We start from the raw sequence: 27,988 nt of genomic DNA, 5'->3' as shown, positions 1-27,988 counted from the left end.
CTATAACATACTTTTGGCAGACTCAGAGACTGAGCCAGGCTGGGCCGGGCACTGCGAGGTAGGAAGTAAGTGAAGGGTCGAGGATACAGGTGGGGGCTGTATCGCTCCTCAGCGAGGCTTCAGGAGACAGGAGCTGAATCTGGTGTCCAGGCCCTTTTGAGGCCTAGAAACGGGGACTTTATAACAGAATAATGTGCACACTGAGAAACGTGGCAACGTATCTTTACATAGGCCTGATATTCGTAGTATTCACGAGGGCTGGAAACTGGCATACTAGAGGTGGACACAACTGTAATTGCGTCATTAATCGAACATGGGGAATGCATATGCACATTTAATCATGCACACATAACATATGATGGATGACACGTAGGGACACAGAACATGGCAAAATTTACTTTTCCACAGGTTGCATGCGTGATCCGTGGGGTGGGCGGGCTTCCGAGGGCAGGGCTGGGGGGGCCACCACGTGTTGTTCCAGGTATCTGGGCCCATGATGAGTACTTCCGTTTTGTTCGTGTTTAGTTGTAGGCAGCTGTTTTTCCTCCATTTGGGAAGGCTTCCATGCCTTCTTGAAAGTTGTGTCTGGTGGTGTTGGATTCGTTGGATAGGGAGAGGATGAGTTGAGGATGGAGTTGAGGATGATGTTGAGTCTGTAGGTTCTGACTATGGGGGCGAGCGGAGTCATGTAGATGTTGAAGAGCGTAGGGCTGAGGGAGGACCCCTGGGGGACTCTGCATGTGGTAGGTGTAGGGTCTGCCGGAGAGGAAGGAGCGGATCCAATCGAGGGCCTTGTCTTGGATCCCTGCGTCGTGGAATCTGCATATTAGGGTGTGGTGAGAGACTGTCGAACGCCGCTGAGAGGTTGAGGAGGATGAGAGTTGCTGTTGCTCCTTTGTCCAGTAGGGTACAGATGTTGTCTGTTGCGGCAAGGAGGGAAGTTTCCGTACTGTGTTTTTTCCTGAAGCCGGATTGGGAGGAGTCAAGGATATTGTGCCCTTTGATGAATGTGGAGAGTTGGCTGTTGAGGGCTTTCTCGATGACTTTCGCTGGGAACGGAAGCAGGGAGATGGGTCTGTAGTTTTTGAGGTCGGTGGGGTCCGCCGAGGGTTTCTTCAGGAGGGGGTTGATCTCAGCGTGTTTCCAGTCAGGGAACGTGGCGGTTGCCAGGGAGCGGTTGATGGTGTGGCATAGCATGGGTGCAATGGTGTCGGCGACTGTTGAAAATGTGGTGGGGGCAGGGGTCCGTATGGGCCCCGTAGTGGATCGACTTCATCGTCTTCAGTGGGTCTTCGGCGGGGAGTGCTGTCCAGTTGTCGATCGTTGGCTTCAGGGTGTCTGGGTGGTTCGTGAGGGTTCAGTGTGTTGGTTGTCTTCGTCCAAGTTGTCTTAGATGCTCTTGATTTTGTGGTGGAAAAAGGTGCTGAGTTTGTCCCAGAGGTCTTGTGAGGGAGGGATGTCGGTGGACTCGCTGGTGGGTTGGGAGAACTCCTTGATGTTGAAGAGTTCTTTGCTGTTGTGTGTGTGAGTAGAGATTCTGTCTTCAATCACTTTTTTCCCTCGGTTTTCTGATAAGATGGTGGTGTGCGTTGAAGGCGGCTCTGAATTTGTTGTGGGATTCTGTAGATTTGGTGTTCCTCCAGGCCTTTGAGGCGGCAGCAAGTGCGTCTAGACTCTCGAAGTTCGGTGGTGAACCATCTAGCTTTCTTGGCGTGGGTGTTTTTTTTCTTGAGGGGGGCTATGGTGTTGGCACTGTCGGAGATCCATCTGTGCAGGGTTCAGGCTGCGGTGTTGGCGTCGTCATTTTTCGCAATGGTTGGGTTGGAGTTGCTGAGTGATGAGGTTAGCTGGTTGTCAGTGATTCTGGTCCAGTTTCTTTGTGGGAGCAGGTGCTGGTGTCTGTGGATGGTGGGTGTTCTGAAGGTGAAGTGGACGCATCGATGGTCAGTCCATGGGAGTTCGGTGGTGTGGCTGATGGTGATGGAGTTTCCTGTTGTGAAGAGGGGGTCGAGGGTGTGTCCTGCCTATTGCATGGGTTCGGTCACGATCTGGCGAAGTCCAATGTTGAGGAGGTTGTCCAGGAGGGATGTGGTGCTGGGGTCCAGTTGTATGTCGAGATGGAAGTGGAGGTCTCCCAGTAGCGTGTAGTAGGTGGACGCGATGGCATGCGGGGAGATGATGTCTGTGATTGAGTTGGTGAAAAGTCTGCGGGGTCTAGGGGGTCGGTAGATAAGGGTTCCATGGATGGTGGAGGTAGGGCTGGCCAGTATCTTGAAGTGAAGGTTTTCCATCAGGTCTGTGGGCTCGTCAGGGAGTGTGCTCAGGCGGAGGGTGGAATTGTGGACAATGGAGATTCCTCCTCCAGGGCAGGTGGGGCGGTCCTTCATGGAGATCTTGTATCCTTGGTGAATGTCGAAGTCCGGTCCCGAGGTGGTGTTGGTCCAGGTTTCGGTAAAGAATGCTACGTCCGGGGTAGTGCTGTTGAGGAGGTCCCAGATTTTGGTGGCGTGTTTGTGGAGGGATCAGACGTTGAGGAGAATGCATTGCAGGGTCTTCTATTCGGTTGTGTTCTTGCGGGCGGATTGCGCTGGGTCAGTGGTCTTGTCGGTGCTGCAAGTGTGCCGGCAGCGGTGACAGCTGAAGGGTCCGTGGGTGTCAGCTGGTGATGCTAGCTTGCAGTTATTGCGGCCTGGGTTGAGAGCATGGAGTGCCGCTGGGTCGTAGCATTGGCGGTGCAGAGATCCAGGGTTCCTGGCGCTGGTCGCGGACGGGCGCAGATGGACTTGCCTTTGGCGCCCTGGCAACGCAGCCGCGCAGTGGCTTCCATTAAGTAGGGGTCGTGGAGGGTTGGACAGCTGGGAGGCGGGAGTGGAGAGGGGAGCTGGATTAAGCCGGTCGTACGGGGGGGGGGCGTGGGGGCAGCAGCGGCGGGGAAAAAAGGTTAAAAAAGGCAAAAAGAGAGAAAAGTGCAAATAAGGCAGCAAAAGTGCAAGAAAGGGTGGAGGAAAGACACAGAGGACACAGGAGAGTGAAAGGGGGAGATTGAGATGAGGGTAAAACGACAGGAAATGGAGGTGAAGACCCAGAAGGAGAGTGAAGGAGGGAGACCGAAGTGAGGGAAAAAACGAGTAAAAAAGGAGAGAAAAAGCAGAGCAAGAGAATGGAGACAGAGGTCCACTGGGCCACCGGGGATGAGGCGCAGGATAAACCTGCGGGTGGAGGAGGGCCTCGAACACCAACACTCGAGAGTGCAGGGGCTCGGGGGAAGGCCTCACTTAATGGTGGAGCTGCGAGGGAGGGAGAGCCATTTTACCGACAATGAGTCAGAGGTCTTGTTTGGAGCTTCACTGGCTCCCAGTCCCACAGAGGATACAATTCAAGTCGCTTTGTATTGTTTTTAAGGACCTGCACGGATTTGGGCTGTTACCATTGCAGAATAAGTTTGAATGGTATGTTCCCTCTCGTAATCTTCGCTCCTCTTCAGCTAAACTGGTGAGAGTGCCCAGATTTAGAACAAGCATTTGCAATGCAATAGGTCTTGCATTATTAAAGTTTGAGCTATTGGCATTGCTAAATAATGCAACACCAATAGCTCAAACTTTAATAAGGCGCGACCTATTGCATTGCAAATGCTTGTTTCTGTAGGTTTTACTCTCCACCTTTCTTGTTCCTATTTTGAAACACTGTGGGCTACGTCAATGCCGTCCTGCTTCTTTGGCTCTCCAACATTTGAAGAATGAGCACACTGTTTATAGATTAACAACTTTCCTGAAAATTGTTTTGAGTCTAAGGAAACAACAGTGTACCTAATTGCTTTTAATGAGTTATGGACCGTTATAAAAAACCTACTGTTTGATGGCTTTGTAAATTTTATATCTTTTTAACTTTTATGAATGTAATTAATAATGAAATGATGTCTGTACGAATTGGAAGATTGCTTTTAACTTTGAGCTTTTATGACTGTTTGTTTATTCAATCGAATAAATCCTTCTTTGATTTGATTGATACGCCACATCAGTGCACGCTCATTTTAGATCGCAAAAACAGCGCAGATTCGTATTTCTTCAGTTCTGCACATTTGACAGATAAGTGTATGTTCCTTAGACGTGCGATTTGCTTAAGATATATAACGACATCCTTTACATACTTGCCACCCTGAAGTAGTGGGTTACCAACCAGATGCCCTCAAAGGTGTGTACAACCTACTTCCTGCCACACAGTAAGTTGCACACACAAGGCCAGTGGCCCATTACACAAGTACAGCCTCTATCACCAAGAAGAGTGCATAGTACAGTACAGTGCAGTGCAAGGGAGGGGGCGGGGGCACTGCAATGTGGGCCCACCAGGAGCTCTTGAAAAGTGAAGTGGGGTTAATAAATATACATTGCACAATGTACAGATCACCAGACCTGATTTAAAAGGATCACAAGTGTTCCTGTTTTGCGGACACCCTTGTGAGGTTGTGTCACTCTGGTTCACCCATCCCCTCAGTAGCCGAGGCGCATGTCTCCTTTCACAGATGTACAGTCTGTGTCAAGCAAACCGCTGGATGTGCACGCAGATCACCCGCACAAGTGTACAACCTACAATTCACAGCCACTGGGCTGAGCATAAGCAGTTCATCAACCCATGTACTTTATTTGTATTTGAACCAGACCCTGTGGCTATCAGTAGTTTACTAATAAATCGAGAGGGAGGGGCCCACACAACCCTTTTAAACAGTAAGATCCTACTGTTTATATCAGCAGTTCAAGGCATACGAGAAATTAACACGGTGAGTTGTTACACAAGTTAAAGAGGGGACTCACTGCAAAAACTCCATGGTCAGGCTAAGCGTTCATGTGTCACAGAGCTGTACCATAAATAGTCTAGGGGATATCGTTTATACACATCCTACCCCAATGAGTCTCACACGCTCACATACGTGAAATCATTAGCTGGCAGGCAGCAGGTTGTGACTGTGTGCACGTCCCTTACATGTATGCACTCTATCCCATGGGCAGTGAGATGTGAATACCGCAGATTGGTGCACACCCGACAAGTATAATCTATACCCCTGGCCTGTGGGATGTAAAGAATACCAAAGATTGGTGCAGGCCACAACACAAGTATAATCTATACCTCTGGCTAGTGGGATGTAAAGACATTACGTGAGTAGTGTTTTTTTTATTACGTAAAGGCCCACCATACATTGGCAACAATGTGAAACTGTGCGTGGTCTTTCTATCTGCACAGGCAGGTGTGTGCACACTATGACAGCGTGCAATATATGTACACGTTGCACCCCATAACCCCGCCCCTAACACAGGATGTGCACAATGACGAGCAGAGCACGCAATGTGGTTATGTGCAGTCTATACATGCAGGCAGCCAGTTTGCACACAGTAAATCACTGTGTTCCCTGTGCCCAGGACGATGCTCAGGAGCTGGCACCTCGGTAAGTGGATAAGTGAGTGCGGGATGATACTGTGCATTGTCACAGTGAGTGTTTACTTTGTGTTAAAAATCCTGATGTGTTTGTGAAAGCCATTAAAACCCCCGAGTGATGCATCCCGCTGGAGTACTCGTGGGGGCGGGGCGCTGGGCAGGATGTGTTTCTTTTCAAAGAGTTCTCTCTGCCGCTGGGGTTTGTTTGGTCTGTTTTCCTCGCCAGCTGTTTCCAAGACTGTCACTGTGTGCAGTGTTGGGTCTGTGAGTTTGGCAGGGCTCCCACTCCCTGCCTGCCATTGGCTGCTTCTGGCTGAGGAGTGTGTCCTGCATTCGCCTTCAGTGACATCAGGCTTGCAGCCCCCCACCAGCACTCGCCCATTGGCCAGTCTGCTCGCCCCCCACCCCTCTGCTCCCAGGACAACAGCATTGTGCTCCCCTGGGTGCCGGTGTCTGATCCGCCTATAAAAACTAGAGGAGACCCCTGAAGCGGGCACCGCGCTCGGAATCAAAGTAATAAAAAAACAGTAGTGGTGCGCGCGCACCACAGAGGAGCGCTGCAGGTGGCGAACGCACACTGCTGCACATGCTGGCCACCAGTGGAAATGGGCGGAGCAAAGCCGGGACATTGTCCCGCCTTTGTCCAATTGCGTGCTGTATTTCTTTTTTTTAAGAGCACGTGAAAGCCAATTACAGCAGCCGAAAGCAAAACCACACGCACAAGAGTGTGGTTTGCTTTCTAAAGCCCTTTCAAGAGGTCTTGCGCTGCGCGAGCAATGCTGCGCACTGCAACGCAAGGCGCGAGACCTAAAAATAAAATCTGGAGGAAGGGCTTTTAGTGTTGCATCGGTACAGCTCTGGAATCAACTCCCAAATGATCATATGTATCTCAGCGCCAGGATACCCGTAGGGTCACAGTGCGCTTTATAAGTTCTGCTAACATTAACACAGTAGGCAAAATCTGGTTAACGCTTAAGCACCCACGCTTCTTGTAACAAAGTTGTCCGAGTAAATATGCTAAACTGCTGTAGCTACCATTTCCAAACTATGAACTCAACAAAGGCCCCACAGCACAAGCAGAAAAATTTCTGTAAAATAATGGTTACACCTGTCCATTATGATACCAGAATTTAGAAGTGGTAAAAAAAATTCTGGTTTAGATTAATCAATTTAGACATTCACACAGATCCCAGAGTAACAAATGACATACAATCTTCATGCGTAAAAGCAATTGATTAACTCAAACATGTAACACCCATCGCCAATAAATCACATTTGTATCAACTAAACACTGTGGCAGTCGACCTAGAGCCAACCACAGTAACATTGCATTCTAAGCACACATGTCCACTACAGTGCATGAATAAATGAACACTTACAATTTATAGCATTTTGGAGTGTCCCTGCTGTGAATCGAATAACCTTCACTTAATCGTGTATCTGAAGCAACGAGGGCAAAGTCTTCGCCGGCAAGTGCCAGCACCGTACTTGAAAAAAGAAAAAAAAATACATCAATTATAAGGATGAGAGACAGCATACAAGCTATTAGCAATCTCAAATCAAGTACAAAAGGAACATGCATCTATCAAGGTTACCAAAGTGCAGACCTCCTGACCTTCACATGCGGAGTAGTCATGAACGACTGTACTGGGCTGCTGTTTACTTAACAGAACACTAACTTTTAGAAAGGTTAAATGAACGGGCAAGCGTTAGTTTACAAGCTAACCAAAGAAAAAGAAAAGAAGCAAAAAAAGGTATCCTCCACCACGTAACTTTAGGAACACACTAATTTTTAAGACATTTTGCAACAAACATGTATAACAAACATTGGCAAAGCCAATAGGTCTCACATTTGTTAATGTGCTTTACCAATAGACTGGAGCACTAGACATGCTAACAGGGGAGGTGACGAAATGAGAAAAGTGTGTGTGTGTATTCTTAAGTTTAAAAAGCTGAAGAGTAGCGAAGCAGAAGGTGCTGAATAAATGGTGCGCAGTACCATTACTTGTAGGGAACCTCAGCTATTGCTCAGATGCCCCTCTCTGCTGGAGTACACACTACAAGTCTAACTCATTGACTGTGAACTTTACATCATAAGAATGCACTATTTGAACGATAAGTTATTCGGGGGTGCTCTCCAGAAAAATGCCAACCCTATTGTTGCAGGCAAAAAAGTACTGCACTTTAGTATTTCTGAGTAATGCTCCGAATTTAGGGCATTCCTCTGCCACAGTATTATATGACCTGAACGGAGGTCACCCCCAGTCACAGATCTGGGTTTAATCCATTGTTATTTTGCTCACCAAGCCACCCCAGTTTGGACATGGCCATATGCAAATCAGTCTTGACCCTGTGCCTCATGGGAACAGTCCAGCCCGAACTGCCAAGCCATGTCTTCCCTGGACCGGAATCAAGCATCCTAGGACTGGTTCCTGGCTATCAGCCATCTTCAGCCAGGATAGCTTGACTCCAGTGGCTTAGTGAGCACAGAAAAAATATTGGCATAGCCAATAGACCTCGCCTTTGGGACCTTGTAAATATGTATCATGCTTGTTCAATTATAGCTTAGTTTCTGAATATGTGTATGGTTATTTCAAGCCGAAACTGGAAAATGTGGAAGCTTGTGGCATTGGTAGAAGTGGGGAGTAGTTTGCAGTGGTGATGGGGCAGCCAAGAGAAGCTTGAAGAAGGGAGGAACATGTGGATGCTCAAGTCATCGGAAGCAGTGTCGGGTAGCTTGCCGTGGTATAGGGGCAGCTAAGAGAAGCAGCAGAGCAAGGAGGAGGGAGTGAGCACAAGGGGCAGGCAGCCTCGAGTGCTCTCAGAGCAACCCCCAAAGAGTCACGCTGGGAAAAGCATTTTTTTGGTTTTTTTTGTGCTAAACAGATGCTCAGCTCAGGAACGATGTTATCAGCACGTCCATGTGAGACCACCCCAGTAGCCCGACTTGAATTTCATTATGCGGAAGTGGAGGTGAAGGGGGGGGGGGGCAGGGTTAAGTGAATAATTCTTTTTTATTTCCCAAAAGCAACCCCTCAAAAAATTGCAAGTTTAACAAATGCCCCGCCATTACTTTGCATAGCGAAGGAAAGCTGGGGTTTTTTTTGCTTTCACTTGCTATGCAAACACAGTTTGGGCACTCAGGGAAACAAAAGAAAGGAAGGAGTGAAGGAAGGACGCATGGAGGGAGGGTAACTAAATGTGGGAAACAGACAACATACTAATAAGGGGATTGTTTGGAAGGGATAGCGTCGCATAATAGCATGAGGTGAGGACTTTCAAACTGGGGAAGCGGGTTCGAGTCTCAGTGTTATTCAGTACCTGTACAGGCCTTGAAAAATCATACAAAGTTTACTAGACCTGCAAAGTCTAGTGACAAATATTCTACACTACCCATTTGTAATGCTCTTGACCCATAAACGGGTTTCAAATGATGTGATCGTGGGCAAATAATTTAATTAATTGAGCTGCTATTTTCTTCATTATCACATGAGAGCACCTTCAAATGTGCAAATTAAGCATGTCTGCTGTACAAAAAACTATTTTATTTTTTCCACATATAATACAAATCTAGCCACATATAGGATACACTTGACCCCCGACTTGCATCTTAGTTCATTAACAGCATTTTCATCAGGGCGGGGGCAGGAATGTTTCTCAAATTAGGTTTCAAAACTCACTTTTAATGAATACATAACACATGAGCACACTGTCATTTGTAATCAGCAAATTTTACATTGAAATGGCCACAAACTTTCCCACTGATATGCAGCTTTATTGATAAAACTATAGTGTACACACAATAAAGTTTGGAAACAGAGTTTCTGCAAATATGTGTCATTTGCACATCACCAAGTAAAGTGTTCTGGTTTGATTTTCTCCTATTAAACTTTGTTTGCACAACACATCTTGATTACAAAAAAAATTGCTTTTGTAATTCCCGATATATTTTGAAATATTTGTAATATTAAATACAGGCTATTTGTTTAAATGTTATGTGTTAGAGAGAAATAACTGACATCTTCAGAAAGCTCACTTGACAGAAACCTCTAACTCTAGTTAAAGAGAGAAAAATAAAGCTAATTTTCCAAGCAGCAATTAACTAAAAGAAAAACTGAAATTTGACCTCTTTCCTTGAAGACAGCAAATGAGTCAAGATAAAGACAAGATTTACAAGCATCTTCATTGCTCATTTACTTTCTGAATGAACAGTACACATATTATTATTATTATTATTATTATTATGCGTTCCTATATAGCGCTCGTTTACCCGTAGGCATCTCGGCGCTTGCCTTGGGAACCCGTCCTGGTTTTTCCCTGTGAGATACCCATACTCTGCATCCCCAAGGTGAAAGCCAGGCATCCCGCCGCGGGGGGGCCGTAGTGGAGATTAAGCAAGCTAATGCCCAGAGCTGCAGAGTGTGAACCTGTGACTCGAGTAGGCACCGTAACGAGAATTATCAAGTCCGTGGATATTTGGGCTCAAGACCCTGCCGCGTCGGGAATTGAACCCTGGTCCCAGGTCTGACCTCTGCTTCAGGGTCTGCCGCCTCTAACCAGTGAGCCACTGTTCCTTTCTAGACTAAATTTACTAGCCAGGTGGACTAGTAGGTGCTAAAAATAGCTCGACCTGATAACTTTCTCGCAATTGTGCACAGGCAAGTAGATTTTTCAAGGCCTGCTGTATAACTCCCTAATTGGCTCCTACAACGTAATGCAGAGTTGCACGCATCAGCATTGACACAGGAAATATATTCGTATTTGATGGTATTTCATAACAGTGGGAAGTCCTCGTTCATGTCGGCCCCGTAAATCTTAACCACTAATTCTTGCCATTATAAGAGGTTCGCAACACCCCAATATGAGTGCACTCTGCACCGTTTCCACGCTTCACAGAAGCCTTGTGCACCCCTAATGACAGCACTGACACACCCTACACCCTGAACAATTAACAGCACTCACCATCTAGGAAGCCTGGAAGGCTTGTAGTGCAACTCTCGAGGCTTTTACTACTTTCAGGGGAGAAAGTCAGCAAGAGGCAGGACAAATTTCGGCATTGGCTCAACATCCTGTGATTCTGGGCAAATCACTTAATCTCCAGATGCCTACCAAAAATGAATGTGTCCTTGTGTAAAGTAACTGGTGCTCATGTAAAGAGCTCCAATTCCTTCGGGTCGAGTGTGCGCTATATAAACAAACATTTACAATGCAATGGTTTCGCCTTTGGAAAAGTTAGAGCTATTGGCATTGTAAATGACAAAATTTGTATTTATGTGTTGGTTTAGAAAACAGATAAATAAATGGCATTGTCATTTACATTGCCATTAGCTTAATCTCTCGCAAATGTGAGACCTATTGCATTTGCACCCACACACACAGAGCCACACACACACACAGAGCCAGCCGCATACACACACACACACACACAGCCAGCCGCACGCACACACACACACACACACACACAGCCAGCCAGCCAGCCGCACACACACACACACACACACACAGAGCCAGCCGCGCACACACACAGAGCCAGACACACACATGAGCCAGCGCACACACACATGAGCCAGCTGCACACACACATGAGCCAGCCGCACACACACATGAGCCAGCCGCACACACACATGAGCCAGCCGCACACACACATGAGCCAGCCGCACACACACATGAGCCAGCCGCACACACACATGAGCCAGCCGCACACACACATGAGCCAGCCGCACACACACATGAGCCAGCCGCACACACACATGAGCCAGCCGCACACACACATGAGCCAGCCGCACACACACATGAGCCAGCCGCACACACACACACACACACACACATGAGCCAGCCGCACACACACACACACACACACACACTGAGCCAGCCGCGCACACACACACACACAGAGCCAGCTGCACACACACACAGAGCCAGCTGCACACACACACAGAGCCAGCTGCACACACACAGAGCCAGCTGCACACACACAGAGCCAGCTGCACACACACAGAGCCAGCTGCACACACACAGAGCCAGCTGCACACACACAGAGCCAGCTGCACACACACAGAGCCAGCTGCACACACACAGAGCCAGCCGCGCACACACACAGAGCCAGACACACACATGAGCCAGCTGCACACACACATGAGCCAGCCGCACACACACATGAGCCAGCCGCACACACACATGAGCCAGCCGCACACACACATGAGCCAGCCGCACACACACATGAGCCAGCCGCACACACACATGAGCCAGCCGCACACACACATGAGCCAGCCGCACACACACATGAGCCAGCCGCACACACACATGAGCCAGCCGCACACACACATGAGCCAGCCGCACACACACATGAGCCAGCCGCACACACACATGAGCCAGCCGCACACACACATGAGCCAGCCGCACACACACATGAGCCAGCCGCACACACACACACACACACACACGAGCCAGCCGCACACACACACACACACACACACTGAGCCAGCCGCACACACACACACACACAGAGCCAGCTGCACACACACACAGAGCCAGCTGCACACACACACAGAGCCAGCTGCACACACACAGAGCCAGCTGCACACACACAGAGCCAGCTGCACACACACAGAGCCAGCTGCACACACACAGAGCCAGCTGCACACACACAGAGCCAGCCGCACACACACAGAGCCAGCCGCACACACACAGAGCCAGCCGCACACACACAGAGCCAGCCGCACACACACAGAGCCAGCCGCACACACACAGAGCCAGCCGCACACACACACACACACACACACACAGAGCCAGCCGCACACACACACACACACACACACACACAGAGCCAGCTGCACACACACAGAGCCAGCTGCACACACACAGAGCCAGCCGCACACACACAGAGCCAGCCGCACACACACAGAGCCAGCCGCACACACACAGAGCCAGCCGCACACACACAGAGCCAGCCGCACACACACAGAGCCAGCCGCACACACACAGAGCCAGCCGCACACACACACAGAGCCAGCCGCACACACACACAGAGCCAGCCGCACACACACACAGAGCCAGCCGCACACACACACAGAGCCAGCCGCACACACACACAGGGCCAGCCACACACACACACAGGGCCAGCCACACACACACACAGGGCCAGCCACACACACACACAGGGCCAGCCGCACACACACAGGGCCAGCCGCACACACACAGGGCCAGCCACACACACACAGAGCCAGCTGCACACACACACACACACACAGAGCCAGCTGCACACACACACACACACACACAGAGCCAGCTGCACACACACACAGAGCCAGCTGCGCACACACACACACACACACAGAGCCAGCTGCACGCACACACACACACAGAGCCAGCTGCACGCACACACACACACAGAGCCAGCTGCACGCACACACACACAGAGCCAGCTGCACGCACACACACACAGAGCCAGCTGAACGCACACACACACAGAGCCAGCTGCACGCACACACACACAGAGCCAGCTGCACACACACACACAGAGCCAGCTGCACGCACACACACACAGAGCCAGCTGCACACACACACAGAGCCAGCTGCACACACACACACAGAACCAGCTGCACACACACACACACAGAACCAGCTGCACACACACACAGAGCCAGCCGCACACACACACAGAGCCAGCCGCACACACACACAGAGCCAGCCGCACACACACACAGAGCCAGCCGCACACACACACAGAGCCAGCCGCACACACACACAGAGCCAGCCGCACACACACAGAGCCAGCCGCACACACACAGAGCCAGCCGCACACACACAGAGCCAGCCGCACACACACAGAGCCAGCCGCACACACACAGAGCCAGCCGCACACACACAGAGCCAGCCGCACACACACAGAGCCAGCCGCACACACACAGAGCCAGCCGCACACACACACAGAGCCAGCCGCACACACACAGAGCCAGCTGCACACACACACACACACACACACAGAGCCAGCTGCACACACACACACAGAGCCAGCTGCACACACACACACACACACACACAGAGCCAGCTGCACACACACACAGAGCCAGCTGCACACACACACACACACACACACAGAGCCAGCTGCACGCACACACACACACAGAGCCAGCTGCACGCACACACACACACAGAGCCAGCTGCACGCACACACACACACAGAGCCAGCCGCACACACACAGAGCCAGCCGCACACACACAGAGCCAGCCGCACACACACAGAGCCAGCCGCACACACACAGAGCCAGCCGCACACACACAGAGCCAGCCGCACACACACAGAGCCAGCCGCACACACACACAGGGCCAGCCACACACACACACAGGGCCAGCCACACACACACACAGGGCCAGCCACACACACACACAGGGCCAGCCACACACACACACAGGGCCAGCCACACACACACAGGGCCAGCCACACACACACAGGGCCAGCCACACACACACAGAGCCAGCTGCACACACACACACACACACACACACAGAGCCAGCTGCACACACACACACACAGAGCCAGCTGCACACACACACAGAGCCAGCTGCACACACACACACACACACACAGAGCCAGCTGCACGCACACACACACACAGAGCCAGCTGCACGCACACACACACACACAGAGCCAGCTGCACGCACACACACACACACAGAGCCAGCTGCACGCACACACACACACAGAGCCAGCTGCACGCACACACACACAGAGCCAGCTGCACGCACACACACACAGAGCCAGCTGCACGCACACACACACAGAGCCAGCTGCACACACACACAGAGCCAGCTGCACACACACACACAGAGCCAGCTGCACACACACACACAGAGCCAGCTGCACACACACACACAGAGCCAGCTGCACACACACACAGAGCCAGCTGCACACACACACACAGAGCCAGCTGCACACACACACACAGAGCCAGCTGCACACACACACAGAGCCAGCTGCACACACACACAGAGCCAGCTGCACACACACACAGAGCCAGCTGCGCACACACACAGAGCCAGCTGCGCACACACACAGAGCCAGCTGCGCACACACACAGAGCCAGCTGCGCACACACACAGAGCCAGCTGCGCACACACACACACACAGAACCAGCTGCACACACACACACACAGAACCAGCTGCACACACACACACAGAACCAGCCGCACACACACACAGAGCCAGCCGCACACACACACAGAGCCAGCCGCACACACAGAGCCAGCCGCACACACAGAGCCAGCCGCACACACAGAGCCAGCCGCACACACAGAGCCAGCCGCACACAAACAAACAGAGCCAGCTGCACACACACACACACACAGAGCCAGCCGCACACACACACACACAGAGCCAGCCGCACACACACACACACAGAGCCAGCCGCACACACACACACACAGAGCCAGCCGCACACACACACACAGAGCCAGCCGCACACACACACACAGAGCCAGCCGCACACACACACACAGAGCCAGCCGCACACACACACACAGAGCCAGCCGCACACACACACACAGAGCCAGCCGCACACACACACACAGAGCCAGCCGCACACACACACACAGAGCCAGCCGCACACACACACACAGAGCCAGCCGCACACACACACACACACACACAGAGCCAGCCGCACACACACACACAGAGCCAGCCGCACACACACACACAGAGCCAGCCGCACACACACACACAGAGCCAGCCGCACACACACAGAGCCAGCCGCACACACACACACAGAGCCAGCCGCACACACACACACAGAGCCAGCCGCACACACACACACAGAGCCAGCCGCACACACACACACAGAGCCAGCCGCACACACAGAGGCAGCTGCACACACACACACAGAGCCAGTTGCACACACACACACAGAGCCAGCCGCACACACACAGAGCCAGCTGCACACACACAGAGCCAGCTGCACACACACAGAGCCAGCTGCACACACACACACACACACACACACACAGAGCCAGCTGCACACACACACACACAGAGCCAGCTGCACACACACACACACAGCCAGCTGCACACACACACACAGCCAGCTGCACACACACACACCCAGCTGCACACACACACAGAGCCAGCTGCGCGCACACACACACAGAGCCAGCTGCACACACACACACACAGAGCCAGCTGCACACACACACACACAGAGCCAGCTGCACACACACACACACAGAGCCAGCTGCACACACACACACACAGAGCCAGCTGCACACACACAGAGCCAGCTGCACACACACAGAGCCAGCTGCACACACACACACACACACACACAGAGCCAGCCGCACACACACACACACAGAGGGCCAGCCGCACACACACACACACAGAGGGCCAGCCGCACACACACACACAGAGGGCCAGCCGCACACACACACACAGAGGGCCAGCCGCACACACACACACACAGGGCCAGCCACACACACACACACACACAGGGCCAGCCACACACACACAGAGCCAGCTACACACACACACAGAGCCAGCTGCACACACACACACACACACACAGAGCCAGCTGCACACACACACACACACAGAGCCAGCTGCACGCACACACACACAGAGCCAGCTGCACGCACACACACACAGAGCCAGCTGCACACACACACACACAGAGCCAGCTGCACACACACACACACAGAGCCAGCTGCACACACACAGAGCCAGCTGCACACACACACACACACACACACAGAGCCAGCCGCACACACACACACACAGAGGGCCAGCCGCACACACACACACAGAGGGCCAGCCGCACACACACACACACAGAGGGCCAGCCACACACACACACACACACAGGGCCAGCCACACACACACACACAGGGCCAGCCACACACACACAGAGCCAGCTGCACACACACACACACAGAGCCAGCTGCACACACACACACACACACACAGAGCCAGCTGCACACACACACACACACACACAGAGCCAGCTGCACACACACACACACACAGAGCCAGCTGCACACACACAGAGCCAGCTGCACGCACACACACACAGAGCCAGCTGCACGCACACACACACACAGAGGCAGCTGCACGCACACACACACAGAGCCAGCTGCACGCACACACACACAGAGCCAGCTGCAGGCACACACACACAGAGCCAGCTGCACGCACACACACACAGAGCCAGCTGCACGCACACACACACAGAGCCAGCTGCACGCACACACACACAGAGCCAGCTGCACGCACACACACACAGAGCCAGCTGCACGCACACACACAGAGCCAGCTGCACGCACACACAGCCAGCTGCACACACACACACACAGAGCCAGCTGCACACACACACAGAGCCAGCTGCACACACACACAGAGCTAGCTGCACACACACAGAGCCAGCTGCACACACACAGAGCCAGCTGCACACACACAGAGCCAGCTGCACACACACAGAGCCAGCTGCACACACACAGAGCCAGCTGCACACACACAGAGCCAGCTGCACACACACAGAGCCAGCTGCACACACACAGAGCCAGCTGCACACACACAGAGCCAGCTGCACACACACACACACAGAGCCAGCTGCACACACACAGAGCCAGCTGCACACACACACACACACACACAGAGCCAGCTGCACACACACAGAGCCAGCTGCACACACACAGAGCCAGCTGCACACACACAGAGCCAGCTGCACACACACAGAGCCAGCTGCACACACACACACACAGAGCCAGCTGTGCACACACACACACACAGAGCCAGCTGCACGCACACACACAGAGCCAGCTGCACGCACACACACAGAGCCAGCTGCACGCACACACACAGAGCCAGCTGCACACACACACACACAGAGCCAGCTGCACACACACACAGAGCCAGCTGCACACACACACAGAGCCAGCTGCACACAGACACACAGAGCCAGCTGCACACAGACACACAGAGCCAGCTGCACACAGACACACAGAGCCAGCTGCACACAGACACACAGAGCCAGCTGCACACAGACACACAGAGCCAGCTGCACACAGACACACAGAGCCAGCTGCACACAGACACACAGAGCCAGCTGCACACAGACACACAGAGCCAGCTGCACACACACACAGAGCCAGCCAAGGCTGCAAAGAAGATAAAAAGTAACTGGGTAATATAAAGGAGGTACAGGAATATGAGTAGTAGAGATTGAAAAGGTGCGTGGCACGTGAAGAGGTCTGGCAACAGGTTATGAGGTAAAAAGGCTGAGTGGGTGTTAAGGAATGGGTGGGATCTGCAGAGTGGGAATGAAAGTTGTCAGGGGTGGAAGAAAGGAGCCCAGGCTGGGGTTCAGGATGAAGGGAAGAATAGCAAGCGACATAGAAGGCAAGGAGCAGCATTAGCACTCCATGTGACCTCACACTGGACAACCGGACAGAAACCGCAAGATTGCCAGCCCACAGATTTACATATACTGAGCACTAATGCACCCATCACTGGAGAGACTAAATTGCATGCATCCTAGCATCAGAGCGCAGACAGCAATGGGGATGGGCAAATGGAGCAAAGAGGCGGGAGATATTACCTGTAGCAATGGAGGAGGGGGTTTATGGGAGTGAGTGCTGGCTGTAATCCTTGGGCCTGCTCAGTGCATACTTCCTGGCTCAGACTGGTGGCGAGTGAATGTGTACTACAGAGGCGCCGGGATACCGGATACAGTAACTAAAGGTTCGCCTCCAGAGTTATTTTACTATTAATATTACTCCCTGAGATTTAGCTGGCACACAAAGATCTTTGCAGCAGGTGCCTTAACTCCAAACGAAATTCTTAAACACAGACATTGAAACCCATTAAGCAGGACGGATTTACTGCCATGTTTCTCCTTGTTGCCAATTTTTTGGTGGCAGGTTTTAAAGTAAATAAATGCATGAGTTGAAGCCCAGAATTTGTGTTGGGGTTAAATCAATATTTTGGCACAGCCCCAATGCAAAATCTAATTTGTAATGTACTCATGATAGACCTGAAACATAGGAGAGGTCTTAAGATCTGATGTCACTTCCTTTGAAGTCACATTCAATGTCACATGCTGAATGTCACGCTTCTGCCTAACTTGGAGAGTCATCCCTTGTAAGCACTATTTTATTGAATTTCTCATACTGCAGGTACGACATGCTTTCCTGCAACATTCAGCGAACCGTGCATACTTTCACTTTCAAAGCAGCACAGGAAAATGGCGTTTGCTTCTTTAAAATGAAATAGGTCTCGCATTTAAAAGAGTTTGAGCTATTGACATTGTAAATGACAATGCCTTTCATTTATGCGTTAATTTTCAAAACAGATGACATTGTCATTTATAATGCCAATAACTTACACCCTCGAAAATGCGAGACCTACTGCATTGCAAATGCTTGCTTAGGACTTGAGCTCTGGAAAAAAGTGATGGGTATGGGTGACCATGTATCATAGGAACTTTTGAAACTGCAAGAACCTCATCTGCCCTAATTAACAGTAAACCACCACCGCCTCATTTATACAGGTGAATACTTCGAATGGAAGAAAAGGCCGGACAGCCATTTACTCCTACAAAACCAAAAGGCAGAACTGTATTAGGCAGGGGTGAATGGTAACTTGGACAGTGGCTTATGGCCTGCTGAAAAAGGAGACTGGAGCTTCATTAGCCGCAATACAGGACATTTGAGGAAATGCGAACACACCGCACTGATTATTGTGGATGTGATTGACATTGTCGCTTAAGTAGGAGCGTAGGTGAGATGACTCGTAGCAAACTGATAAAGAGAACACTGCTAAAGAAAGTCTCCGTTGCGGAGGAGGGTCAGCGTCACTCCCGTATTATGCTTACCTAGGCGCCCTGGATGGAAGCAGGCCGCTCTCTAGGGACAGGCCTTAACGGAATCCGCTTCCTGGCCCCGGTGGCTTCAAGACACGGCTCAAAACGATACTTTTACTTTCGCTTCTCCTCTGTGAATCGCTCAGGTCTGTCGCCGAAGAACCTCTTTGAACTCTTTACCAATGGATCTCTCTACCGCGAGATACAGCAGAGGCCGCCATCTCCTGGAGCAGCCGCACAGTTGCCGCGCACTCAAGATGCGTCATGGTATCATTACTTTACACGCGTCACTTTAGGCGGCGGCCATCTTAGGTGTATAACAAGATACATATCATAAGTAATCCCCGTTGCCGCAACATGAAGCTATAAAAGCAAGTTCCACTTCATCTATTAAACAAGCACCTACGGGCACACGGACAGCGGGAGGGGGGCGGGAACGGACAGCGGGAGGGGGGAGGGAACACGAACAGCGGGAGGGGGGCAGGAACGGGAACACGAACAGCGGGAGGGGGGCAGGAACAGGAACACGGACAGCGGGAGGGGGGGCAGGAACGGGCACACGGACAGATCTCTGTTCCAATGGCTAGCCTCCATTTATGGAGCTAGCCAATGGAACAGAGGGGCGGGACAACACACATACTGTAGACATAAGATTTCGCCTGCGCGAAAAGCTGCGCAGTGCGCAGCTTTCGACAGGCGAAACCTAAAACCTGCAACAACAAAAAATGCACACTATCAGGCAGCAGGGGAGAAAGGGTCTGCGTGCAGAGTGGTGAACCAACGAAGTATGTAACCATTGAAAGAAAAAATTTACAATATTTGTAAACACACGAGTGAGTTCACACCAAAGCCTTTAGTTGAACAAAAAGGTGCAACATGAAACTAACAGGTAAATTAAGCACCAAACTGACATTAAACCACAAAACTGAAAACGGTTCCACTATTGTTTGATTTGAGCTTCTTGCCCTTTCAAATAAATTCTATTTGAAAATATATTAAAAACAAAACAGCATCTCCATAGGTTTCGGATAAGACGTCATGTATCAATCAGGGTTGTTTTTCTTCCACAGTATCTAATATACTTCCCTTACCATCGCCCTCCAGCTATTGAGGGGAGTGAAATGTTAAACAAGGAAACAAAAGGTGTTTTGCTACATTGCTACTGATGCACAAGATAAGCGGCGAGGGGACAGGTGGGAGCAGCGAAGGGTGCCAAAGCTGAAGAAATGCTACCAGATAAGCGTGATGTGCTGTGGCAGTGAATCGGGAGCCGCATTAAGTGGGAAGTGCTCCAAAAAGCATAAGCATGAGCAAATGAAAAGAACAGTGCGCGAAGCGCGTGTATGCCAGAACAAACACTTGAGAGCAGCACTTCATTACACACATAGCGGTCGTGAATTGGGAAGTGCTTGATGTCAATGTAAAATAAGTTCTAAAGAGGCAACAAGTGGAAGAGTACTAGTCCTGGTGGCGATCTATGGGTGTCAACAATTGAGAACAAGCATTGGCATAGCCAGGCATGCAACGCCCATTGGGCTCAAAGGGCTTTAGGCCCCCTCCCCCACCCCCGTCGTGTGTGGCATCCCTGGCTGAGACAGCTTTCCAAAAACACACAAGATGATGTACGGTATGTTGCACAATGGAAAAACATTCACCCCCAGTCACAGATCTGGGTTTAATCCATCGGTATTTTGCTCACCAAGCCACCCCAGTTCAGACATGGCCATATGCAAATCAGTCTTGACCCTGTGCCTCATGGGAACAGTCCAGCCCGAACTGCCAAGCCTTGTCTTCCCTGGACCGGAATCAAGCATCCTAGGACCGGTTTCTGGCTATCAGCAGTCTTCAGCCAGGATAGCTTAACTCCAGTGGCTTAGTGAGCACGGGACCCACGTCTGGGCATACCCTTCCCACACAGGGTGAACAGCAAAACACACAGCTTCCCAGGCACACAGACAGTGGCGTTGGTGCCCGGTATGGGTACTGTCCGCCTCAAAATACACTATTTTGTTGAGTAGCATATGGATTAACAGAGGGCCCCAGGACTAGTGTTTGTGGGGTTGGGTGCATCACCACGATGGCAGAGGTTACGTGTTTGGCCTCGGCTGGACTGCTGTGGTAACAGGTGTTTTGTGGCCGTATGCATGTATTAAGTGTAAGTCAAAGGTGGGGCATCTCAGCCTGAGACACATGGCAAGAGACGGCGAGGCTGTCAAGGGTGTGTGAGGGGCCTCGCCTACAAAGGGCTAGCCAGCTAGGCTGTCCCTCGTTTGTCAAACTGTTTAATTAAACGCAGAGATGGCGCTGAAGCGATTATTTTGTTGCAAACTGTTTAAGGCCAGATATTAGGCACGCACAGGGTAATTCAAGCGAGGCACTGGAATTATGCGATTGTCATTATCGTTTGCCACATTTAACACACAATGCTGCGTCATGTGCAGATTTGCACCAAAAAGATGTTTCAAGCTCCAAACAAGGTTCAAAAGTTACTAAAAACATGGCAACACATGCTCCCGGCAAGTGGAAGGCCCTCCGCAAAAGTTGACTGGCCATCTTTCATTCCTTATGGCTGTATTTGGTTCTTAAACTGGTGCTAATGAGGGGAAATCTTTGCTCAAACAGTGTTACCATGAGTAGAAATGCCAAAATAATGAAGGAAGTAATACCGTCACAAAATGTACCGCATTGTGCTGCATAATTTGTGGCCCTACTGAACAGATGGTGCAATGTTTGACATCACTTGTAATCTTTGACACCATTGAAGTAGGCTGTTCTTTGCCGAGATGAGTGGAGCTTCAAGATTGTCTAATTCACTGGTCTGTGGAATAGTAAAGGTAGCTTGTTGTAAATTAGGAAATCCTTTCTGCATTGGAAGCCAGAGTGACATGGCATGAGCTGGTGTACAGGAATTGGAGCGAGATTCAGTGGTGCTACAACCTCTGAAAGTTGCAGCAGCGGCTTACTTGGGCCCAAACCCTACCGGCTTTTCACTCCCCTGTGATGGGAAAGGTCGCCAGGCAGCAGGTCCTGCTCGGATCCTGTTTCTTCCAAGCAGAAAACAAACACTTAAATACCGAGTGAGTTTCTAGGTTTTTTTTCAATACGTGTCTGTCGAACATGGTGCAACATATGGGCCAGCCTAGTGCTTCAATGTCACTTTCTGGTTTTAGCACTCTAAATTGAGATGGAAAGTTGTTATACTCCCATACTAAACCATGACACCTCCTGACTTTACAATTTTGCCCCGCAATTATGGTGGCCACGAATCCCGAGGCTGGGGTGTGGGAGAGTGGGAGCAGGGGGGCGCTGCTGCAGGGAGAGAGGTGTGGGTAGGGAGGCTGTGGAGATGAGGATTAGCAGGCATGCAGGGAACGCAACGTTGCAAGGAGACTGGGCAGGAAAGGGGCGGAGGAGGCATGAGCCAGGACTGCAGCAGGCAGAGAAGGGGGGGGCGAACATGGGGACAGAGGACTTGGAAGCACCCGCCCCTCTAGCCACATGAGCGGAGAGGTTAGTCGATGACAACAGAGAACACCTCCTGGAGGCTGGGAGCCTCGAACCCGGGAAACAATAGCCTGGAAAACAGCACAGGGGATCGCAAGACAGGCGACCGAGGAGAGTAGAAACCAGACTGTGATCCCAACGGGGGAGGGTGCAGATAGGCTGGGACCTGCTACTGCAGCTGGGAGAGCTCGGCGGAGGATGTAACCTGTCTCTGGGAAAGTACAGAGGAGGCTCAGGAATGCACACATGTAACCTGAACCACAAGGAATGCAGCTGCCACCCCTGCGCGCTGCAGCTCGCTCCCAAGAGCAAAACGCTCTGGGAGTAAACCTTTGCTAAAGAGATGGGACACGCACCCGTCTTTAGCCATTTGCAGGCTACGATAAATAAATGACATAGGCAACAGCCAACCTAACGCATGGGGAAGTCCTAGCCACACGGAGAAGTTTGGAGTACTCACAAGAGGCGTTCCATAGAGCAGCGCATGCGTACTGCGATAGGTTAGACCTAAAAAAGGTGGGACTAGCAAGAAAAATTATCCAATTTGATGCAACGTTTTTTAAAGGACACTTACAAAAGCCAATCAGAAGCTGGAGCTGGGCTGTAAGCTCACAGATTGAATACAGCATACAGAGAGACTGAGCATGTGCAACTTAGGCTTGACCTAAAAAGTAACAAGCAATGAGGAGAGGAGAGACTGAGCATGTGCAGCTTAGGCTTGACCTAAAAAGTAACAAGCAATGAGGAGAGGAGGGAGGACTAACAATGGGGATGCAGGAATAATAAACAACTATACAGTGAAAAAACAAAAAGCAACAATGAGGGTGAGGGATGGGTGGGGTTGCAGTAATAATACAAATAAGAAAGACAGGCTACACCAGCAGTATGGAAAAAAAAAAAATTAGGACCAAAAATATCCAGCAAGTAAACACGAAGAGAGATGCACATGGGTGATGTTCGCAGTTTCAACTGAACTAGCCTAAGTTGATGGCCGCAAAAAACAAACACATTATGGGACCAGACGCACCTGACTTGAAGCTCAAGGCAAAGGGAAGCATTTAAGCAACAGCGGATTGTATTTGTTCCCTGAAAGACTGAATGCCTACAAAGCCGGCACAGTAAATAACTACTTGCAATCTTTCCACAACAATACTGTAAGGTAGAGGGTCGGAGGGTGGACACATGGACATCAAAGAATGAATGGTGAGTCGCTGAACATCCTTCCCCTCAGGGCGATTGGTCGCCATGGCCACTCCTGGACGCCATGGCCACTCCTGCACAATACGTACAAGAACAAGGAAGGCACCTATAACTGGGCGCATGCGGAGGACGAGGACACACCTACCCGTGAAGTCGGCTTCACACAACTGGAGAAAAGACCGGAAGAGAAAGAGGCGGGGTGTGACGACACCTCGGAGGAAGGAGCAGGAGCGCAGCGGAGTACACGGAGAGACAAGAGAGAAGAACGGAGTCAGAACGGGAAGGAGGAAGGCGAGCCAGGAGGCCAACGTCCCCACGAAGCCCCGTGCCACACTCCCGAGGGAGGAGTGTGGCTGAAACAGGTACGGGAGCGTATTGCAGGCTGGGTTGGGAGGCGGGGTGTCTCTCCTCCTTAGTGCTGCAGCGGCTGACATCGCCCTCTTTGTAGATACTGTATATAACCCTTCCAGAGTCTAACCTTGTCCCTCCCCTAACTTCCCAGACACTCTACCCTCACCACGTACGTCTAAGTACCACCTCAAATTGTATATACACTACGAGCAACGGTGTCCTTCATTCCTTGGTTACCCCAGGGGCCCCACTGTGAAGAGTCCTAGAGTCCTGACGGCCTCCTTTCTCTGTTTCCCATTTGCCACTCACCCGAGAGGAACCACCGGGAACCAGGCACCGTGGAGACAGAGGACGAAGAAGTGAAGCCAGCCGACCTGGATCCAGCGGACTACACGAAGAAAAGGCTGACCCCCCGGACAAGAAAGACTCTTTCTAAAATAAAACCCTATCCAAAAGTAAAAAGTATCCGGTCCCTCAATCCACCCACGCTACAAATACACACCAAAAAAGTAGGGTCCTTTCCTCAAATTATTAACCCCCAAGCACACAAGAGTATCTAGTTTGATGGCTGAAGATTTCAAAACAGTTTATAAGCAAATGCAACACCAGAAGACAGTACGCCACCTAAGAAAAGGATGTGACTTGTTTCTGCCCAAGCGCACACATTTCTCAAGCTTTCTCCTTTTTTAATGCATGTTTTAGTCAGAAAGCGCAGTGCTGCAACATCCCACTTTACTTAAGAAAATTAATTAAAAAAAATGTAAACCTAAATGTTTTTACCTTCTAGTCCTCTTTTAGCCTGGGCTGGTCGATTTTACATTACAATTCTTTATATATTCTGTGAGATGATGTCTGAGCTCAGCACCATACCCAACTAAGTCATGCCAATAGTAAATAGAAACAAACACTTGCTGAACTGGTCTTTAAAATGCCAACGTGGGTGCAAAGAGGTTGCAGGAAGTGGGTGATTTTCAATTTTTTCTTCAGTATTCCACCCCCCCCCCCCAATATATTTTCGGCCAATGCATGTCGAGATACCTATCCACATCTGTGTTGCTTCTTTCCCCTCTCACTCGCCACCCCATCTGTGTTGTTTCCTTACCCACTCATGTTTCTTCTCTCCCCAAAACCCCTCGTTAGTGTTCAACTTTTCCACATACAAGTCAGCTCCTTCCCACCGGTTTCCTGTATGCGGTTACACCTCACTCCTGTTAGCCCAGCCATACAACAAAACAAAGCTGACACTGCTGGCTGTGTACTAGCTCTTTTTTTACCTCCTCACTACCTGCCCTACAGCCCATGTTGTGTTGCTTGCCAACCCCCATGTTTTGTTCCGTGTACCTCCGCTCCTTCCAGACCATAAAGAGCAATGACTCGGCCATAGCGCTTTTCCCCATGATTTTCATCCATGCTTTACAGCGTATGTGCTGCTATACAACATGGCAGAAAGACAACGACAATAGCTCTCGCATTGCAGAGAGCAAAGATTTTGCCACTGCTGGGTTTTTTATATTTAAAAAAGGGCTACAGGTGCAGTGGCACCGAGACCTGGCCACACCACAATTGTGGCTGTCTTACTAGCAAAAACAGGGTGAAAAACCATTTCCCTTGCTAGCATTAGTCGTACGGTCCCTCTAATTCCCAGGGAACAGGGCCAAAGCAACACTGGCAAGAGATGCGACTTTACTCCCATTTTTATTAGAAAGGGGCAGATAGCCTGCTTTGAGCCTCAGGCTTCGAGTGATGGACCATTGGAGTAGGCACAGGAAGCAGCCTGCTTCGCAGGGCTGGAGGTATCATTAGTGCTACGTGTGCAGTAGCACCAGGGCCCATGGGTGTGAAAGACCAACTAAAACCCAGTTATGATTGTTGTACTAGGCTTCCTTGTTTGCATTATGTCCCAGTACACATGTGCAGTGTCAGTGCTGCTTTGGGCCTTGGACCCATGGCCCAACGGAGGTGAAAATTCAAGCTGAGAAGACATCTTAACTGAATCCCAGGGTGATGGAGTAAAGGGGGTAGGGCAAGAAGGGGGCCCATGCTGTTAGCAAAGGAGACCGCCTGCTTAGCAAAGCAGTAGCTATCATTAGTGAAGGAAGAGCAGTGGCACTGGGGCCCAGGACTGTCAGGGGCCTACTGCATCAAATATCTGCCTTTACAAAAGGGGAGCTCATTTTCCTTGCTAGTGTTAGGACAGAGGCCCCCCTACCTGCAAAGAAAGAGTAACACTGGGGAGTTCATATTTTACTGAAAGAGACTGGGTCTGTTTCAAGATGGGAGTGACGGCCAGGCATGAGGGGGGAGAAGGATGAAAGAGGTAGAGGAGACAGTCAGTTTCTCTGGGCCACAGCTACCATTAGTGAAGCAGGTGCAGTTGCATTGGAACCCAGGCCCACAACACCTCAATTATGAGGCATCGTGTTTTTGTTGACTTTGTTTGATATATTTTCACTTTTATGAAGCTCACATTTAGTGTGAACTATGAATACAGAAAATACCCCTGAACTTATCGCATAAGCTATGTCCTCTCCGCCCAGCCTTGCCCCTCCTGTTCCTCCTATTCTCCACTTACATTTCTGGAGGGGGACCGACTTCAAAACATTTTGGTTAGGGGGGCTCAGAGCAAAAAAGTTTGAAGACCTCTGCAATAGAAATTCAATTCTAAAATGCATCTCTACAGATGGGAAATGCAAAAATAAAGTAACTGACTATCACTGCCCAAACGAACATCATGTTCAGAGGATCATTTGAAGATTAGCGTGGGTAGTGGGGAGCATTACATGTCAATTTCGCTTCAAAGATTATCAACACATTCTTAGATTCAGGTAATGTCAACTGTTGACGTGTTCGGTGTGGCAAGCTACTTTTAGTAGGGTACATGAATGGTTACTACACGGAGTAACCATAGTGTCTAGCTTTTATTAAAATGAGGCTGTTTCGGCAATTATAAAACTAGCAACACACAGTGGTTTGCAATCCTGACAAAGTCAATAGGTAAACAGGGAACTTGAAGATCCAAAGAGTAAGGGAACAGTTGGGGGGGGGGGCTAGAAACAGATCGCAACACTCAGTCTCTTTGACACCTCCCGAGATGTAATGCACGTCATGCATGACAGGGAATACACTCGAATTTCACCCCAGCTCCTCCAAGCCTTACCCGCCGTTGAAGGTGTATGGGGAGAATCTGTGTTCTACAGGTCCACTGTAGTGATAGTCCGCCATGCGCAGACTCTCCTCGTGCCGCGGGATGGACAGCATTGTCTACCTCAGCTCACACTGTACTCCGGGGCTGCTAACGTGCTGTTCCCAAGCTCTAACACTGCGCTGGATCTACCGCTTAACCGCTGCCGAGGGCTGCTGATGCTGTCTCATTCCAAGATGGCGCGAAAGCGGAAGCGGATATCGGGCTCTGCTTCCTTTCGAAACCGAAAGAAATCTCCAATTAGCACTGCTCAACCAGCGTTAACAACTAACGGCCAGGAGGAGATAACATTAAACTTTCATCTGAACATCGCATAATACAATTATATCAGTAATTTTTTATCCTTTTTAAGAGGCATGCCTATTTTTTATTCATGAAGTTATACTCTTTTTGAAGTATAATATTTACTTTACTGCTCGTATTTAAAAAAGGTACATCTGTCTAACAGTCATTTATT

At 50.5% G+C, this 27,988-nt stretch overlaps 1 protein-coding gene across 1 annotated transcript in view; it reads right to left on the bottom strand.

The window, feature by feature from the left end:
* Nucleotides 1–27,726, bottom strand: part of PSMB1 (proteasome 20S subunit beta 1) — a 99,712-nt gene extending 71,986 nt beyond the window's left edge. The window contains exons 1-2 of the mRNA XM_078649081.1: nt 27,487–27,726; nt 6,807–6,914 (exon numbers count right to left, since the gene is read on the bottom strand). Of these exons, the coding sequence (XP_078505207.1) occupies nt 6,807–6,914; nt 27,487–27,587 (209 nt within the window). The 5' untranslated portion in view covers nt 27,588–27,726. The remainder of the gene's footprint in view (nt 1–6,806; nt 6,915–27,486) is intronic.
* Between the last annotated feature and the right edge of the window lie 262 nt (nt 27,727–27,988).

The sequence above is a fragment of the Lissotriton helveticus genome, chromosome 6, assembly GCF_964261635.1.
Source record: "Lissotriton helveticus chromosome 6, aLisHel1.1, whole genome shotgun sequence".
Classification (NCBI taxonomy): Eukaryota; Metazoa; Chordata; class Amphibia; order Caudata; family Salamandridae; genus Lissotriton; species Lissotriton helveticus.
Note: the sequence above shows the minus strand (reverse complement) of the source record. Positions and strands in the feature narration are given on the sequence as shown.